Source organism: Drosophila santomea, chromosome X, assembly GCF_016746245.2.
Source record: "Drosophila santomea strain STO CAGO 1482 chromosome X, Prin_Dsan_1.1, whole genome shotgun sequence".
In the NCBI taxonomy this organism is placed as follows: Eukaryota; Metazoa; Arthropoda; class Insecta; order Diptera; family Drosophilidae; genus Drosophila; species Drosophila santomea.
In genome coordinates this window covers 8,246,473-8,264,313 of record NC_053021.2, presented here as the reverse complement: position 1 = coordinate 8,264,313, position 17,841 = coordinate 8,246,473, and the positions used below count along the sequence as shown (strand labels likewise).

Below are 17,841 nucleotides of genomic sequence, written 5' to 3'. Positions count from 1 at the left end.
TCGATCGTTCCGGCAGGCGGAACGGATGCACTGCTCGCCCCCTGGCACGCACGCATCTGCTCCGTGTGGCGGGCACGGGTTTGCATAAGCCACAGATTACGGTCAGTTGGGTTTGTCCAATCCGAAGGGCGCACGTTCCCCCGAAACCCAGAGACCCATTCATTCATTGAGCAGCCAAGAGTGGGGTTTTTTTTAAAACGTTCTGCAATTTCAACGATTTTTATTACGCTCGCTTTTTTTTTGTTTTTTTTTTTGTTGGTTTGGTGGGGGAAGGGGGTCGCATTGAATGGGAACTTTGGCTATATACTCGTAGTAATAACTTTAATATTAATTTGTGCTGAGTTCTTTGGCTAATCTCAAAATATCTTAATAGGCATCTCTTTCGTTTTGGTGTCTGGGTTCGTCTGTCTTTCTCTACAGCTACTACTTGTGGTATAAACTTGCGTTAGTTCGAATCTGTAGAATGGAGTTTTTGGCTTTCGTTAGCTACTTAATTGAGATTTTGGGCAATTTACGAACTTCAATGGTCTGTTTTTTTTTTATTATTTTTTTTTTTTTGGTGAGGCAGCGCGCTTATAAATTTGCACTATACGTAAGACATATGCAATCCATATGCAATGTACTCATTATACATATATATAATATATATTTCTTTATATATTTAAGCTATAACAAAGTTACCGACTGACTGATCATATTTACCATCTAGCACGCAAACAACAACAAAACGTATAACTAATGGTTGCCCTTTTTGTTTCCTAACTTCTGTTACACTTTCATATTTTACCCAGTGCTAAACTATAGCTAAATCTCTATATATATATATATATATATATATATACTCGTTAAGAATTGTTAACCGTTAATTGTGAGGCCGATACATTTACACTTAATAGGCATATACAAAAAAGTTCTAGGCCACTAGTTGATGATAATGTTTAATAGGCTCCACCTCCTCTGCGGAACTTCCGGCTTCCCGTTTTCGTCCACCTACGAATGATGTTGGGCCATTGCTAGATCTCGTCATCGCTGGTCTGCGGACACAGGACCTGTTCCTGCCACCAGTCGTGCACCTCGTAGACGGCATTCGCTTGGTTATTGAACGGCAGCAACTTGCCACTGCCCCCAATCATTTGGCTCATCATGGCCGACGGACTGCCGAGTGCGCCGCCATGGTGATGATGCTGCTGATGCTCCCCATGGCCACCACCATGACCAGCATGTGTCCCATGTCCATGGCCATGTCCATGTCCATGTCCATAGCCATGCAGGGCAGCTGCGGCGGCTGCAGCGTTTATTGTCGGATAATGGAACTGGCCAATCTCGCTGTTTAGCTGGGCAAAGAAACTGGACGATTTGGTGGCATCACCAACGCCGCCGCCGCGTTGCTTGGCCAACTGCCCCAGTTGGCCGGCATGTGGCAATGTGGTCATTGAGTTCTTCTTCCGCTGCTGACTGGTGATGTGCAAACGCTCCTTGTCGCTCAGCGTCGAACGCTGCTGTGGATCACTGGATGTGGGTGCCAGGAATTTCCGGCCCGCCGAACTGCCCGTCGAATCGGAACGATTGAGCGCATAGCCCCGTTTGCCCACCGTCATCACATGGCGAGCGGCGGACTGGACAGTCGGTGGTCCAATGCCAAGGCCTGATGAAGCGCCCGTTGCCGTTGCCGCTGCTGTCGCTGAACTTCCGGTTCCGGTTCCGGCTATCGATGTCTCCGAGTGGGGCAACTGCACCAGCGCACTGCTGCTGCCGTCCTTCTCCTCGTTTTCCGTGGAGCTAAAGGTCGGCGAGAATGCGTCACTGGTTGGCGGACAGGCGCCGGCCACCGCTCCACTGATCGTGCTGATCGCCGACTTGTCCACCGCACCCAGTGGAGCCTTGTCCTCCTGGACATTTGGCCGCATCACCGGCTGCTCGTTGGTTGCCCGCAGGCCAGCGATCAGCGAATTCTGCTGCTTCTGTGGGGTTGAACATCATAAATACATCATATATTCATAATCAATAGCGTTGCAACTTACGCTGGCGTTTTGGGCACGAATCTTTTTAAGGCACCCCTCCAGCCAGGTGCGTATGGTCATCTTGGCCACCTCCTCCTCAACCAGGTACTCGAACTCCTCGCGCGCCAGTAGCTCCTCCAGCTGCAAGGCCTTCCGAATGTCCACAGAGCGATAGCTCAGCATGCTGAAAGGAATAGGATGAAAATGGAGACTATCATCCTCCCCATGGATCACAAGCACCCACTTGATGACATCGTGAAAGGTGACATCCTCGCCGTTGTGCAGCTTGTCCAGCTCATAGCACATGTACTTGAACAGCAGGCGATCCTTTTGCGGATCGCACTCGAGTCGTCCCTTCAGCAAACGCAGGATGAACTTCACCCGGCGCACGGGTATCACACCACGCTGATGGATATCCACAATGTTCCAGGTGTTCTGAAAGTTGCGTATATCCGCATACGAAAGCAGGGCATCCTCTTCGTTGGAGTAGAAAAGGGAAAAGTTCTCCATGATAATAGCTGCCGAAAGCGGAAAAGTTTATATCAATCTCGATTGTAGTTTTAAAATATATGTGCAATTAATACAATTTGCATGGATTTTTTAAAATGTGTAGGAAGCTTACAATTGTTATTCTTATAAATTTAATTGTGTAAGAAAAATGTAAATAGGTAATTTTTTCAGCGCTCAAAAGCCAAATAAATGATTAGCAATATCAGTGAAGTGAATGCACCTATATTCCAGATACTAAACCTGAGTGACCTACTAGTTCCTAGGAAGACCTACCCACTAGCAAGTTGAGCACGATATATGTGATGATCACGTAGAAGGTGCAGAAGTATATGAGGCTGGCGGTAAAGTTGCCACAATCCGTCTCCCAGTAGTTGTTACCCAGGGTGCAGTACGGCGGCTGGACCATGCAGTCGTGCATGATCTTATTCCAATCCTCGCCGGTGACGATCCGGAAGAGCATGGCCACCCCGGTGACGGGTGAACCAAAATTGGCCCGTCGACCGATGCCCTCGCCGTATTTGACGGTGCCTGAAACGAGAATCAGCCGGGTGGAGTGAGTGGTCAGTAGGGATGGGGTCCGGCTCTGGCTCTAGCTTTTTGCTTTGTTTGTTTGTTTTTTTGTTTTTTTTTTTTGTTTTGGACACCCAGCTCACCGAAGAGAATGGTTCCGGCCAGCGCATAGAAGAAGACTAGCAGAAACATGCCAAAGATAATGAAGAAGGACTTGCATACAGACACGCCCACGGTCAACATGAGCATCTTCAGTGTGGTGTGCTTGCCGGTGATGGTGAAGAAGCGCAGGATGACCACCATGAAGCCGAAGAAGTAGGACAGATCGTTCTGTCAGAGATTAGAGGTCAAAGGTCAGAGGTCAGACTGGTCAGTGTTCATTGTTCATTGTTCATTGTTCATTGTTCAGCGGGGTGAATGTGTAAATATGGATCGTGTGTAGTGTGGTAGTGAGTGGTTTAGTGGTTAGTGAAGAGGATGGATGGTTGTGGTGGTGGTGCTGGTGGTGGTGGTGGTGGTTTGTTGACAACCACAGCAGTTGTGGCAACATGAACTTACCCGCAGAATGGTCTGCAATATAATCCAAATCACACCGGCAACGGTGACGAGAAGGTCATAGCGATTGCGCCTAGATTGCCAATAGCCGCGCGGTGTAAAGGCAATGTTCTTCATCACCACCTCAACCACAAAGACAAAGGTCAATACCGCACTGACGATCACCAGGCGTTCCGTATGCACCTCACCCTTGATCCACTGCAGCAGACAATTGAGACAGGAGACAAAGACTAAGACGGTGTCGAAAGATGTTCAAGGGCTTCGATTATAGCAATTGCCATAATCTCTTATCTATAAGCTCACTAAGCTCTACGCTCTAAGCAGTCACATACAACAGTTTCAATTCATAACACCATACAATCATTATCTGGCTACGTTTTAGTTTTCGGTTATTCGTAGTATTTGCCAGCGATAGTGGGTCACAATCCACCTTTGTTCTATATAGTATATACATATATATATGCATTTGTACAAACGTGCTGGCATGCAGTTATTATGTATGACAATGGCACTCTGACTTTCAAAAGCATACTTCTTGTCGAATCACTCAAATATATTAGTTATGGTATATGCTAGAATTATACTTATATTTAATAACCTATTAAACTTGAAGTTATTGTAATGTAAGATATTGGTATATAACCTTTGGTATTCCACCAATTTGTTTAACTCAAATATGACATAATCTCGAATAATATTGAAAGCAATGAAAGTGCATTGTTACTTTAACTAAACTTGTTGACATCCGGCATGCGCTTGTATATTCAACACAGTAGTAGCTAATATTCAAATTGAATATTAACCATCAAAATCTAGACATTTTTACAAAACATTTGCTAAGTGCATGCAGTTACTTTGTGATTCGTTTGATTCACTGAAATCGCCAGGTACAAACCGTGATGCTGAGCAGCATACTGTTGATCAGGACCACCACTGCGATGACCCGCTTGAAGATGATGTGCTGGGTGATGTCGTAGGTGAAGGCACGGATCTTGCGGCCATCGGGTCTGGGTGGCAGATGGAGCGGCTGGGCGATCTTCAGACGCTTCTTGAGGTCACACCAACGCCTCTGGTCGACGGTCAGCAGGGCGGTGCCCTTGTTCTCCGAATAATTGGCAATGACCACGCCCACGAACAAAGTCAGACCGATCATGCAGCCCAAGAATATATAGATGTGAATATAGACGGCATGTACCTGTCAAGTAAATTTCAAGTTTAAATTTCAATTTCAAATTATATTATAGCCATGATTTCGAATGGAAATATCTATCCAACTCACCGGACCCACGGCCTTGATCAGAACATCGCGCACATCCAGCCATCCCTTGAAGGAGAGCACCTCGAACAGCGTCAGCATGGCATCACCAATGTTATCGAAGTTGAAACGCCTGGGATTGGCCCACACCCGCGGCACCAGCATCGCCGGATAGGACTCATCCGGACCCGGGGTCAACTTCATTTTGGTGACAAAAACACGTCGCATGAACACACCGACGCAATCCTCCCGTCGCGAGATTGTGGGATCATTGCAGCGGGCCAGACGGCCGCCATACAACTGGACACCGTAGCTGGCGAAGATGAACATGAGGAGGATGAGCAGCGTGGATACGAGCAGGATCTCCTTGAAGCCGCGGCACAGCTCGTACACCACCTTTCGCATGTGCGGCACCAGGGTGAAGATACGCAGCGGTCGCACGCAGCGCAGGATCATCAGGAGCTGGGCCGCCGAGTTGGTTGGTATATTCAGGGGCATCCAGCACAAGAACGACGTGGACACCACATAGATGAACACATCCAGTGCGGCGGCCACATCCTTGATATAAGCCTTCGGCGTAAAGAACAGGCCATCGGCCAATATCTTCAACGCCAGCTCTAGGCTCATGAAAATAACGAACCCGTACTCGGCGATCTGCAGCGTCGGATGATCCATCACCCGGTAATTGGGTGTCTCGAACATCATCGAAATGCAGGAGAGCGTCGTCGCGAATATCATCACCCAGTCCAGATACGTCACCAGACCGAGAAAGTTGCTGCAAATGATTTTAGTAATTATTTTTGGGACAGCAAATCGCAAGTCTTTCTACTCAAGATTAGGACACAGCACTTACTGCAGGCTTTTATACTGGACCTTGCGCTCCTTGCCGGTCAGCGGATCCTTGAGACGGGCATCGTAGCGGGCGTGCACGATCTTTTGGCATATCTTCCGGAAGCGACTCTCGCGCGGCACCAGAAACAGCGGTGTATCGAAGAATGGATGATTCTCGCGCAAATCCTCCTCCCTTTGATTGCGCCGCATCTCCGCCTGCTGTCGCTTCGCCTGCAGCAACTTAATGTCCAAATCGTGTGGACGTGCACGTCCAGAATTGGCACGTGGCGCTGCCGCAATGTCACCATTCTCCATGAGATGCTCGTACGTTTGCTTCAGCTTAATGGAACCGGAACGCACGCTGCGACGTATGGAGCGAGAGCCAAACCTGCGAATTGGTAGTGGACACACATCAAACGGGTCGCGCCGCCTCGGTGGGGCAGGGCCCAGCTACTTACTTCTTTTGGTCCACACGCCACGGCTTCGAGTGGGTGATGGTGCCCTGCGACTTTAGACCACCGCCACCCTTGGTACCCACCACGGGCAACATGGCCGAGTCGCCCAGCATCAGGCGCTGGTTGTTGCTGTCACTGCAACGTGGATTGTGGTTAGCCACAAAATCTATTTAAATCGTAGAAAAGTACACTCACTTAATGATATGCGTGATGGCCAATTTGCGTAGACTACTGCCGGCGGCACGGACTTTGGCCGTCTTGTTCATGATGCGGACGGGCTTCTGCTTGCGAAAGACCACATTGGACTCCCAGCACTCGGACATGGGTCGCTTGCAGTTCTCGACCAGCGAGTCCTCCGTCTCCAGTTCGATGACAAAGTGCTTCATGAAGCTCTCACGCACCTTGGGCAGCATAAAGTCATTCGGTATGCGATGCAGTATGGTCATCTGCGGTGAGTCGGGAAACTTTTCAAAGATGCGCAGGCGAAAGGGTAGTGTCTCCTTGATCTCGGCGCTCTGTTCACGAAACTTGAGCTGCTTGAGCTTCTTGATGTCCTCGTCCAGTTCCAAATTATCCAAAATGACCGCCACGAACAGACTGAGCACGATGAGGGTGACGAACAGATGGTACAGTATAAAATAGACGGCCACCAGCGGCGTTAAAGTTTTGCTCGTGCGGATCATCGTCTCGTCCATCACCTCAACCCACGCCTCCTGCGTGAGAATCTGGAACATGCTCATGAATGCCTCCGGGAAGGATTCGAATTTGGTGAAATCGCAGAGAAAGCAAAAGAGCTGCATTGAGATGCTCGAGCTGATGATCAGCAGGCACATGGTGAAGATGATCAGTGAGCCGAGTTTTTTGCCCGGTCCGAAGATTTTGTAAACGAATCCCTCCAGCATCGGTGAGGCCTTGATCAGTCGCACCACCCGTAGCACCTGGAAATAGGTCAGACCGGAGGGATAGAACATCGGCACGATGTGCAGCGTTGTGCCAGCGGCCAGGAGCAGCTCGAACTTATGTATGGAGTGCTTGTAGTAACCACGCCAGCCCAAGCAATAGATCTTGAACAGCGTCTCCAGGTCCAGCAGGCAGGTGAATACCAACTCGATGTAGTAGTACCGCTCGTAGAACACATCCCGCGGTCGTCCATCGTGCTTGAACGTCATGGTGGCCGTCACAATGCCATTGGCCAGGATGACGCTCATCACGAGCATGCGGAAATACGGTGATCTCAGTATCGCATGGCACGTTTCCGGCGCCAATCCGCCGTGCTTGTTATCATCGATGGTCACCAGTCGCCAGCCGGTATCGTTGCCACTCAGGATCTGCGAGGCAGCCGTCTTCTGGATGTGTCCACGTGCGCCCCACATCTGTTGGAACTGCACACGGATCTCGTTGAAGGTCTCGGTGATGACCGCTATGAAGACGTTCTTCACCAGCCACGCCAGGAAGAAGATCATCGTGCTGAAGTAGAAGGCAGCTCGCCATGCCGGCAGCGAATCAATGGCCCGGTACATGATGAACACCCATCCCTCCTGCGAGGCTGCCTGGTAAACCGTAAAGATACTCGTTGCAATGTCCTCGAAGCCATTGAAACCGATCACATAGCTGCTCAGGAAGTCCATCTTCATGCACACCATTCCCGGCGAGCACTGGTAGCCGGAATCGGGATCCATCGAGCAGAACGTATCCGGAATGGCCAGTGAATTGATTGTCAGAATCCTGAAAAGGATCATGTTATTAATTAATTGAGCCATTACTGCTTTTAAAGCTTTCACTTACGGTCTTTTGTATGGATCGTACTCCGTATTATTCATCACACAATGATTTTTTAGTTCGCCAAAGAACTGAACTCCAAGCAAACCATACAGGGACATGAAGAACAGGAAGAACAGTGTCACATTGTAAATTTGCTGGCTCGAACGTCTGTAAATCAAAGTTCATGATATAAGCTCATGAGATTACTATAATTTTCATTAGACTAAAGATACTTACTTGAAGATTTGGTTAATACGGCTTTTTGGCATACTGAATTTGAGGAAGACGCGCAGGAAGCGAATCATGATCAGGGGTCTTGGGGCTCTCATAATGGATAAATAGGAAAACCTAAGATGAAAGAATTTATTATTATTATATTTATTTATTGATATATATATATATACTTACTTTGGAACTATTTCCAGCACCTCGAAGATTTGCAGAATGATGGAAATCCACAAGAAGCTGACCATGGAAGCATCAAATTGGCACCAGTGATCTTTTAAATAAGGCACCTCGCCCTGCAAAAGTGTGTCTAGCTAAAGTACATGATATTTCTCCAAGTGTGCAACGCACTCACATGCAGCACACCACGGATGTGCATCTTGGCGATCATCTCGGCGGTGAAGAGCAGCGTGACAGCCGTGTCCGAGGCAAACGTGATGAACTGCAGCGACGGATACCGCTCGAAGGTCTTGGGCGTGTTCAGCGATACGGAGGTCAGTGAGACGAGGGCGCACAGACGCATCAGGCGGCGCACCCACAGCTTGTTCACCCACTCGATGTCGGCGCTCTCGTTGAGCGATTCCTCCGGTCCGTAGTCCGCCAGGAAGGGTTCGCCGCCCTTGAGGCTCTGCTTCCGGCCCAGCATGATCTTGTTGCCAATGCCGGTGGCAATGCCCAGTCCAATGGGCGGCACACCGGTGATGGCGGCACTGCCCACGGTGCTGCTGATGCCGCCACAAATGCCCATGCCGGCGGCAGCTGCACCACCGCCCATGCCACCCATGCCACCAAGTCCACCGAGCAGATTAAGACCACCACCACCGCCACCGCCGCCGCCACCAACGACCGGTCCCAGCCCGGCACCATTGTTGTGGCCACCGCCCGAGGATGGAGCCGCCGTCGCCGAGGAGCCACCGCCACCACCGCCGGCCAACGACGGTTGCTGCTGCTGCGGCTGCATTCCGAAGGCGACGCTGCTGCCGCCGCCGCTGCCGCTACCGGAGTTCACAATGGTCGTCGGACTGTTGAGCGCACTGGCCGCATCCTGGCGAGCGCCCAGACCCAGTCCGTTGCCAGGACTGCTGCCCGGCGATGGATTGAAGCTAAACTGGCTGGCGGACGCCGGCTGCGAGTGTCGCAGGTGCGGATACGTATGCGGATGTCCGTGCGGATGCGTATGCGGATGGTGCGTGTGCGGCGGCGCGTGATGATGCGTATGCTGCTGATGGTGTGCGTAGTGGTGGGATCCGTGATGGGACTGATGGTGTGGATGCTGCTGCTGCTGTTGCTGCTGTTGCTGCTGTTGCTGCTGCTGCGGCGTCAAGCTGTTGCCGCTGGAGGAACTGGTGCTGGCCGTCGCCGGCGTGTTGATGCCGCTCGTGGAGTACGACGGATGCGAATGGTGGTGGTGGTGCTGATGGTGGCCACCACTGCCGCTTGTGCCACTGGCCGCTGTCGCTGTCGCTGACGCTGTTGCTCCAGTGGTCGGTCCCGTGCCCGCCGCTCCAGCCGCTCCCGGTACCGCCGCCCCTGCTCCTCCGCCTCCGCCGCCGGCGCTGCCTACTGCTCCAACTCCGCCTCCGCCTCCTGCGCGTTTGTTTCTAGCAGCTGCACCCAAGCGACGAATCTGTAGGCGGTCAATCATTCAAGCGGCGCATCCTGACCCTGGAACGGTCCGTAAGTAATGTCTGTTGTGGGGAGATGGCGTCATATTAATTAACTAAATCAGTTCGAAATAAACTTAATAAATAATGGGGTTTTAATCTTAAATCAAACTGCTATTTTGTTTCAGCTTTACTAGGCTTATATTTGAATATTAGTAAGGCAAATGTTTAAAGGGGATATTGAACTAAAAAGTAAATTACTTCCATTATAACTGATTATTGTGCACCCTCATATTTCAAGGATCTGCCCACTTCCAACTAGGCGGCAATTAGAGCCAAGACCTGTGTCAATATTTACATTCGAACAGCTGCCAAGGTGGGCGAAGGTGCACCACTCAAGCCCACTACCTGCACTGGGCGAAAATATTTGAAATACCCCCAAAGAATGTGTAATTAAATGCAGTAATAAAACAAGGTTTTATTAAAGATATACATTTCAATAGTGATTGTTGCTCAGAGTATATAATTAATAATCTTATTCCCTCACTTTATACACAAAACATATTCATGCAACTGATTATTTGTTGTATCTTTTGGATAGGTATTTTCTTTAGGTATTTCAACAATGAACTTCGAGAGCATCGAAATTGATTTCAGTGTGAATCAAGACAGTCAGCACGGCGTATGACACTTGCAACCCCCGAATGAGCAACCACTTCTCGCCGTATATGCGTAGATATGTGTACTACAGTCAACCCAGTATCAGTACCATTCCCATTCTCATCCCCACTCGCAAATCCATTGTCATTACCAACGCAGCATTAAACCAAAAGCAGTTATGCCCACTCCAAACCAAACCAAACCAAACCGAATGCCATTGCCCTAACTCGAAACAGCACGATTTATGTAAAGGTATTTTGCCATTTTCCCTCGGCTGTGTAACCAACACATTGTCTACTCATAGTCTACTCACTTTTCGCCTGAGATGGAGCGGCAGTGGGATGGTTCACTTTCGATGGCGGAGTGGTGCGAGGATTCGCGCGATTTCTATCACAGAGGCCACATCAATGGATGACACTGGGCACTAATAAATTATAAGAATATATATCCGGTTGGCCGCACTTTCCGGTTTTCCAAAAATGTTTGTTTTAAACCAAACACGCGCCGAGGTCCTCGTAAATGGGTCCTTTTTCTTTTTCTTTTTCTTTGTTTTTTTTATTTTTTTCTATTGTTGTATGTGTTTGTCGGACGCGGAGACTGGGAGTTGCGGCCACTCAGTCTGTTTAGTCAGGCAGTGCTCCAGTCAGCCAACTGAACTGACAGCTCCGCTGGGCCGTCACTTTGAATGGCTCTGGTTCCAAGAGAACGAAGCCACCCCCCAACAAAAAAAAAAAAAAAGGATGACGCCTGCGCACTTTTACGGGTCGATTTGGGCACCCTTTTGTCGTCGAGTGGCAACTCCGCGCGGAGTGGCCCAAAAAAACCAACAAGCGATTTCCGAGCAGCAATCACATCGAAATGGGTGCCACAGCCTCGTGCAAGAAAACCTCCGGCAGTGGCTATCCGGAGCACGATGATCCCAGCTACCGCAAGTGCCAGGAGCTCAAGGTGAGTGTACCCCTGTTTTTTATTTTTTTTTTTTATATAATCTCCGCAAGAGCCAAAATGACCAAATGCGACCACCACACCACTCAGATGGAGCGCTGGATACAGATGCACTACCAGATCAAGCAGCGGGAACAGGCACTGGCCATCGCCCATCACCGGGAGCTCTTCTACTGGCTGAGCGGCTTCTATCTGAGTGCTGTCTACGGCTGCGCCAGTTACTACCAGCGGGTGAGGAGTGTATCCGCGCTGGCTCCGCTCCTGCCGCTCACCTTCGTGGTGGGCTACTATTCCGACTGGGCCTACGGCAGCAAGATGCATCGCATCCAAGGTGAGTCTGGCATTGTGGTTTGTTTGATTTAGTTGCCATATATCTGAGCACAAATCAATTGCAGCGGAGGCCAACATGATCATGGAGCACGAGCAGGAGCTGCTCCACTGGCCAGGTGGACTGCCCACCGTCGCCGGCATCGATGAGGCACGCGTGGAGACCGAAATGGAGAAGAAAATGCATCCGCACCACATGTAGAGGCAAGAGGATGTCCCTCTCCCCGTTAGTCTGTTGTAGGTGGGATTGGGTTCTCGTGCTCAGGTCCTCGTTCAAAAATGCACACACATACACACGCTCCACAATCAATACTAAGAGTGTGCGAAATTTGTAATATCCCTCTAGCTAGAATTGTATATTTTTTGTTGGCACAAACACAGTGCTGAATGCTCAACTGTGGGGACCATTCAATTACACGCAACAACACTCACCAGCATTCAAATTGCGTTTCACAGCTCTTTCATCACCATTGCATTTGGCAAGTTCTTACAACGAATATATATATGCATGTAATGCTATGCATCTATATCCAATTTATGCTAAAATGTTCAGCATTTTTAAATTGAAAGGCTGCCTGAAAATTGATTCAAAACTAATAGAAATAATTGTGACTAGCAAAAAAGCATCATCATATCATATGGTTCCAAAGGAGCAATACCTTCACCAAGTTTAACAATTCACCAAAAAAATGGTTTTTGCTGCACAGAACCCCAAGCCAGCCTACAGCGCCAGATAGCTCAAATATAGGCCTATATATATATATAGTTATATTATATATATTATATATATTTATATGCAAAAGTCCTCCATAACGACCATTTACTTAGCCGCAGATTACTCGCTCTTTCTAAACTCTATCTATGTATCTGTGTGTGTGACGCGCTTTACTTATTCAGCAATTTTTTGAGACAATACTCCTTATATTGGATAGTTAAAATGATTGATATATATATATATATTATATACCTATGTACACTTGATACAAATTGTAGTCTAGAATGTCTAATAAATGTTTTGCTCCCAGCTCAAAAAGCCAGATCATCGCCATCCAGCAATCCATGCTCAATAAAGTTGCGCGATTCCTTCTTAAAATGGCGATCGCAAAACTCGGCAATTCTGGAGCACGCCTCCTCGATCATTGCACCCGGAACGGTGAGCACGATCCTCACGTAGCCCGGATACTCAAAGCAGCTGCCCGGCAGACAAAAGACACTCTGCTCGTTGACCAGCTCCTGGACAAAGTGGGTGTCGTCCTTGAATTCCGGAAAGCGTTCGATGCTCACGCCGATCATCATGTACATGGCTCCATTGGGCATCACGGGATCGAGGCCACGCACCTGCTTCAGCATCTTGTAGGCCAGCAAGGCGTTCGACTGTAAAATACGCGGTTTTTATAATCAATTTAGTTATTAATATAAATGATACACTTACGTGGAGCACGTCGATGACACCGTCAAAGTAGGACTGCGGTGTTTTGGTCAGGATATCGGGCAAGGCGCCCTGGATGATGGTGTTGGAGCCGAGAATGCGACCACACATGTTCCTCAGACCGACAATGGCATCGCGCAAACGATTCTTGCGATCGTGCAAGATGATCCAGCCCATTCGCCAACCGGGTACCAGGAAGCGTTTGGTCAAGCCGCCGCAGGAGAGAACTGGAACCTCCGTGGTCAGGCTGCTCACGGCCAGGTGCTTGGAGCCGGGGAACACAAAGTGCTCATAGATCTGCAAGAAAACCCAGGACAGCTGTGATGCAAAAATTCATGTGTGCTTCGGTGAGGATGACCACTTACCTCATCGGCGATGATGGGCAGATAGTGGCGTTCACAGATGGCGATCAGTTCGCGCAGATGCTTCTCATCGTAGACGCTGCCGCAGGGATTGCTCGGATTGTTGATCAACAGGGCGGCGGTGTTCTCGTCGATCAGGCTCTCCAGCTGCACGAGATCGGCGCGCCACTGCTGATCGGGCAGGAGATCGTAGTAGCGCACCTCGATGTCCAAACCCTCGGCCAGTGTGTAGTACAAACAGAAACCTGGTCGCGGCACCAGCACATTCTGACCGCGATCCGCCAGCGCCAGGATGCAGTACTCCAATGCGGAGGAGCAGCCGCTGCAGAGCACCACCTCATTGGGATCGATCTCGCCATCGCTGCGCTGGTGGGCACTGTACTTGGCCACCGCCTGGCGGGCCACGTCATGACCCTGGGTGCTGGCATACCCATTGTACTTGCCGCTCTCCAGCGAATGCAGCACCGCCTTCATTGTCTCATCGGCGGCTTTTAGATTGCCAAAGGTTGTGGGATCACCTGGATGAAGCGGGGAGTTTAAAAATATTTAGCTAATAAAATAATACAGAAAATATGCAATATTCGGTGAATCTCAAAATTAATTGGATAAGATGCATTTATTTTTGGAAACGGAATGCAAAAGTGATGCCCAAAATAAAAATCAGGTGACTTTGCACCCAAATCTCGGATTGCATTGGGTCAATGGCTAACTCGTTCGTTTCCGCCTAGCTTCGATTCCCGATTCCGATGGGTAAACACAAGGCAGCAGTATAATCTGGCTCAGATCCCGAGCTCAATTCGATTCTTGACTCCGCCAAACAGGTGGAACTACATTTTATGCAAATTCCCACACAAAATACAAATACAGTGCGCGTGCCTTGCTACAAAAATAATATAATATTACTAACAAAAAAAAAAAAAAAAAATACAAAAATAACAAACAAATTAAAGTATAAACAAGAACAACAAGCGAAACAACAACAGCTTTACAGATTTTATATATCTGGTATCTGGCATATTTTAGCACAAATTTAGAAACTCGCGACAATCGGCTAAATAAGCTTCTCTGTAAATTTCCTAAGCCTGCTGGCCCGAATTCCTATAGAGCTATAGAGCTATATATATTTATTTCAGTGAAGTAAAAAGTCCCAAATTATATATCGTTCAATAACCATTATAGCCATGCACCGATCTCTGATTGGCCCGATTTTGTGGGTGTGTATAACCAATGGCTGTGTGCATTGCCTTACTTCACAATGGCACCGAACTCATTGTGTTCATAAAGCTAGTTGTAGTGGGTTTTGTGCCAAGTCGGCTGCCAAAAATAAAAATATATACATATATATAAGACGGCAAGAGCAAAAGAGATCGCACATCGGTAATATTCAAATTTGCCCTAGAAACTTGTAGCATATACTTCAGAGATGTTTTGGGGATATGGTGAAATGAGGAGCAGGTTTCCCACGAAACTGGATGGTCAGCACTATCTTCTTTTCGAATTTTGGCTAGCTAAATTATTTATTATCTGATTAGCCACTATAAAGGAACATTTATTTTTTATCGAAAATGGAAAAGTTAAAGTCAAAGTCAAGGCGGTATCCTGATAATGTAATTATAAATATGCTAATTTTATAACATACTTCTGGGAATTCTTAAAGAGATAAGCTTTAAATTTGTATACAACATAAGTTATATTTAGTAAGTTTAACTGGCGGATAACACAAAGTAGCAATAAGGATTTGCTTTAAGAAACTGCAAGTTTGATATGTAAATTTGAAAATATTTAAAAAGCATCTATAAAAAGTATTAAAAGGGTTTTTAGTAGGAAATGCCTAATAGCAGAGGTTCTTAAAGCTTTCCAATTTCTCTTTAGATAAAAGTATCTATAAGTTAATAGAAATATATGTAATGCTCACCAATGGACAGCGGTATCATGGGCTTCTCCGGATTCGGCTTGATCTTCAGCGCCTCGACAATGTTCCGGATGCGATTGTGCGTGTTAAGTGAGAGCTTGGATCCCTTTATCTCCCATCCGGATCGCTTTCGGCTGCTGCTGCTGCTCGTGGTGGTGGTGGTGGTGGTGGCCACCAGATGCTCCTGCTGCTGCCGTATCTCCTGCGACTGCAGCTGCAGCTCGGCCAGCGCCTGGTCGACTACATCGCAGTTTGGCGTTACCGGTGGCGCCGGGGATTCCGGCTCACTGGTACTCCGGCTTGGGCAGCTGGACCGATTGCGGCTGCTCTGGTATCGGAACTGATACTCGTTGGCAACACTGCTGGGCATTATCACCAGGCCGGCCCTTTTACCAATTCAACGAAAGAAAATCGCAAGAAACCCAACAAACAACAATAAAAAATAAAAAAAAATCACAAACAAAAATGTTGCTAATATTTTGGGTACAAAAACGGTGTCTCCGGTCCGATTACTGGCAATTGGGAGCACTCTGCTCAAATGAACGTAAAGTTGGTATCCTGTTTATCGTTCCAGACGAGCATTAGAGATGCGATCTTTGGCTAAACTCTGTGTTGGACGGAAGGCTCTTTTGTATATGCGATGGATTTTCTTGGGATACTCGTAACCGATTGGCTTTTGGATTGGCTCTACTTTCAAGTCGTTTGCGAATTCTGTGCTAAACTGATCTACTTCAGCGATATCTTGGGGCTTTTATCGCCTCTGGCGGACTCCGTTCCGTTTAGTCGGCTGCCATATAGGCTCTCCATATAGACATCCATTCATATATACGCATATGGTAGTGGGTATATAGCCACCGCACACTCACATCGCCGGTTATCACGCGCCTGACTTTGGCTTCGGTTCGAGCCGAGAGGGCCGATCGAAAGACTGAAATAAAAACAACAACATAGAGGGGGGCGTCGACTGATTTGAATACCCGCCGGTTCGAAATCATATTCATATAATGCCTGAGCTCCACTCGGAACCAGATTTTAGTTCGATTCGATTCGATACGATTCGATTTGATTTGATTTGATATAAACAACAACAGGCGCCGCATCGCAGCGATATTCATTTAAATGCGCCAATGTTGTCTATAACATCTTGGGCCAATTTGAAACACCAACCAACCAACCAACCAACCAACCAAAACCATTACCATTAATGCATATCGAGTGATCGGAGGGCTGAGAGTTAGATTTCGCCCAGTCCATACAACCTTCCCCCACCCTTCACTAAGCCACGTGCCAAACAATCCATTTAGTTGGCCAGACACTATCTGTAGGATTTAAATGCTCTCTGATCTCAGCGGTCATCGATCCGAGTAACTAATAACTAGCTGAACTCAAGAGTTTCTATATTATTTCCACCATTTTCCCACAAAAAGTATAAATAGAATAAATAAAGCTTATAGGTTCCCCATAGATCCTAATATACACATATATCTATGAGTTATATTAATTCGTTTCAGCAACTTGTTAAGCTCCTTAAATATAGACGAGTTGCTCGACTATCAGATACCCATACTTACAAAAAACTTTGAAATCACGGCGCATTTTACATTTAATTAGAAAGTACGTAAAATGCACATCTGGACAAACGTGGAATGCACTGCGACACCAAGTCCATTGATATATATAATCCCATCGATTTGCATAATTGCATATGCATAAGAGACTATGGGATATAGCTGTATCTGAACCCGATCAACTAGAACAGCTAGATAAACTGGCTAAGCACACCAACACACCAACACACCACCACACCTGTTGACGATGACAACGCAATTTCTCGGACTCCCGGAGCGGAGATTCCGATCATTTTGGCTCTGATCCCCGGGACAGGAATAAGTTGCAAATCTCCAAACTGCGTTGCAGAAATAGATCTATAGAAACAAGATCTTAAGCATTCTGAGGCAAGATCTCACAAAAGCAGAGCCTGAAATGGAAAAAAGGTGATTTTTCGGTACAGAACAATGTGGTGTCGTATATAACGACTTATTTTGGCTTCAAATTGGATTAGTGTCAAGAACAAGGTGATTCGAATTAAAGAGCCCAGAGAATTAAGGCTTTCATCTATTTTATATTTCAGGCTGCCTAATTTTTTGAGCTGAAAAACATATAAATTCAAAATTATTGCTGCAATGACAATATGCATATAAATTGCTCTAATCGGATTAGAATTTTATAATTTAGTGTCAGAAACCACGTCAATACAATAGTCACAAAAATAGGTTTCATAAAAAACCCAAATAAAAACCATTCAGTCTTAAAAATAATTAAGAACCATTCAAACTTAAAATTCATGGCCACTGTATTTAAACTTTACATTGGTATAAATAATATCCGCCTTGTTTGAATCTTTTTCAAATTTACAACCAAACCCCGATTGATATTTTCTATTGAACCCAGCTAATGGTTGAAAATATTGCTTGTTATTGCAAATTCCTGGCAATTATGT

The 17,841-nt window shown here is 47.2% G+C and overlaps 3 protein-coding genes across 4 annotated transcripts; 1 reads left to right on the top strand and 2 right to left on the bottom strand.

The window, feature by feature from the left end:
• Positions 1–209: 209 nt before the first annotated feature.
• Positions 210–10,997, bottom strand: LOC120455459 (sodium leak channel non-selective protein). 2 transcript variants are annotated; one of them, XM_039641679.1, is made up of 16 exons: positions 10,680–10,997; positions 8,458–9,790; positions 8,286–8,398; positions 8,115–8,225; positions 7,902–8,045; positions 6,312–7,841; positions 6,120–6,251; positions 5,684–6,049; positions 4,855–5,605; positions 4,471–4,770; positions 3,579–3,773; positions 3,164–3,350; positions 2,784–3,038; positions 2,245–2,518; positions 2,022–2,184; positions 210–1,961 (listed from the first exon to the last, which is right to left on the bottom strand). In XM_039641679.1, the coding sequence occupies exons 2-16, from the start codon at positions 9,745–9,747 to the stop codon at positions 1,014–1,016; spliced, it is 6,759 nt and encodes a 2,252-aa protein (XP_039497613.1). In that variant the 5' UTR covers positions 9,748–9,790; positions 10,680–10,997; the 3' UTR covers positions 210–1,013. The 2 variants fall into 2 exon arrangements, with proteins under 2 accessions (XP_039497613.1, XP_039497614.1); XM_039641680.1 differs by having other exon boundaries at positions 5,684–6,022.
• Positions 10,998–11,167: 170 nt separating this feature from the next.
• Positions 11,168–12,367, top strand: LOC120455462 (plasminogen receptor (KT)). The gene is made up of 3 exons (XM_039641683.2): positions 11,168–11,314; positions 11,402–11,642; positions 11,707–12,367. Exons 1-3 carry the CDS (start codon positions 11,225–11,227, stop codon positions 11,838–11,840), a joined length of 465 nt encoding a protein of 154 aa, XP_039497617.1. The 5' UTR covers positions 11,168–11,224; the 3' UTR covers positions 11,841–12,367.
• Positions 12,368–12,565: 198 nt separating this feature from the next.
• Positions 12,566–16,073, bottom strand: LOC120455460 (tyrosine aminotransferase). Its single transcript, XM_039641682.2, has 4 exons — positions 15,345–16,073; positions 13,433–13,947; positions 13,071–13,364; positions 12,566–13,012 (listed from the first exon to the last, which is right to left on the bottom strand). Exons 1-4 carry the CDS (start codon positions 15,709–15,711, stop codon positions 12,665–12,667), a joined length of 1,524 nt encoding a protein of 507 aa, XP_039497616.1. The 5' UTR covers positions 15,712–16,073; the 3' UTR covers positions 12,566–12,664.
• Positions 16,074–17,841: the final 1,768 nt, after the last annotated feature.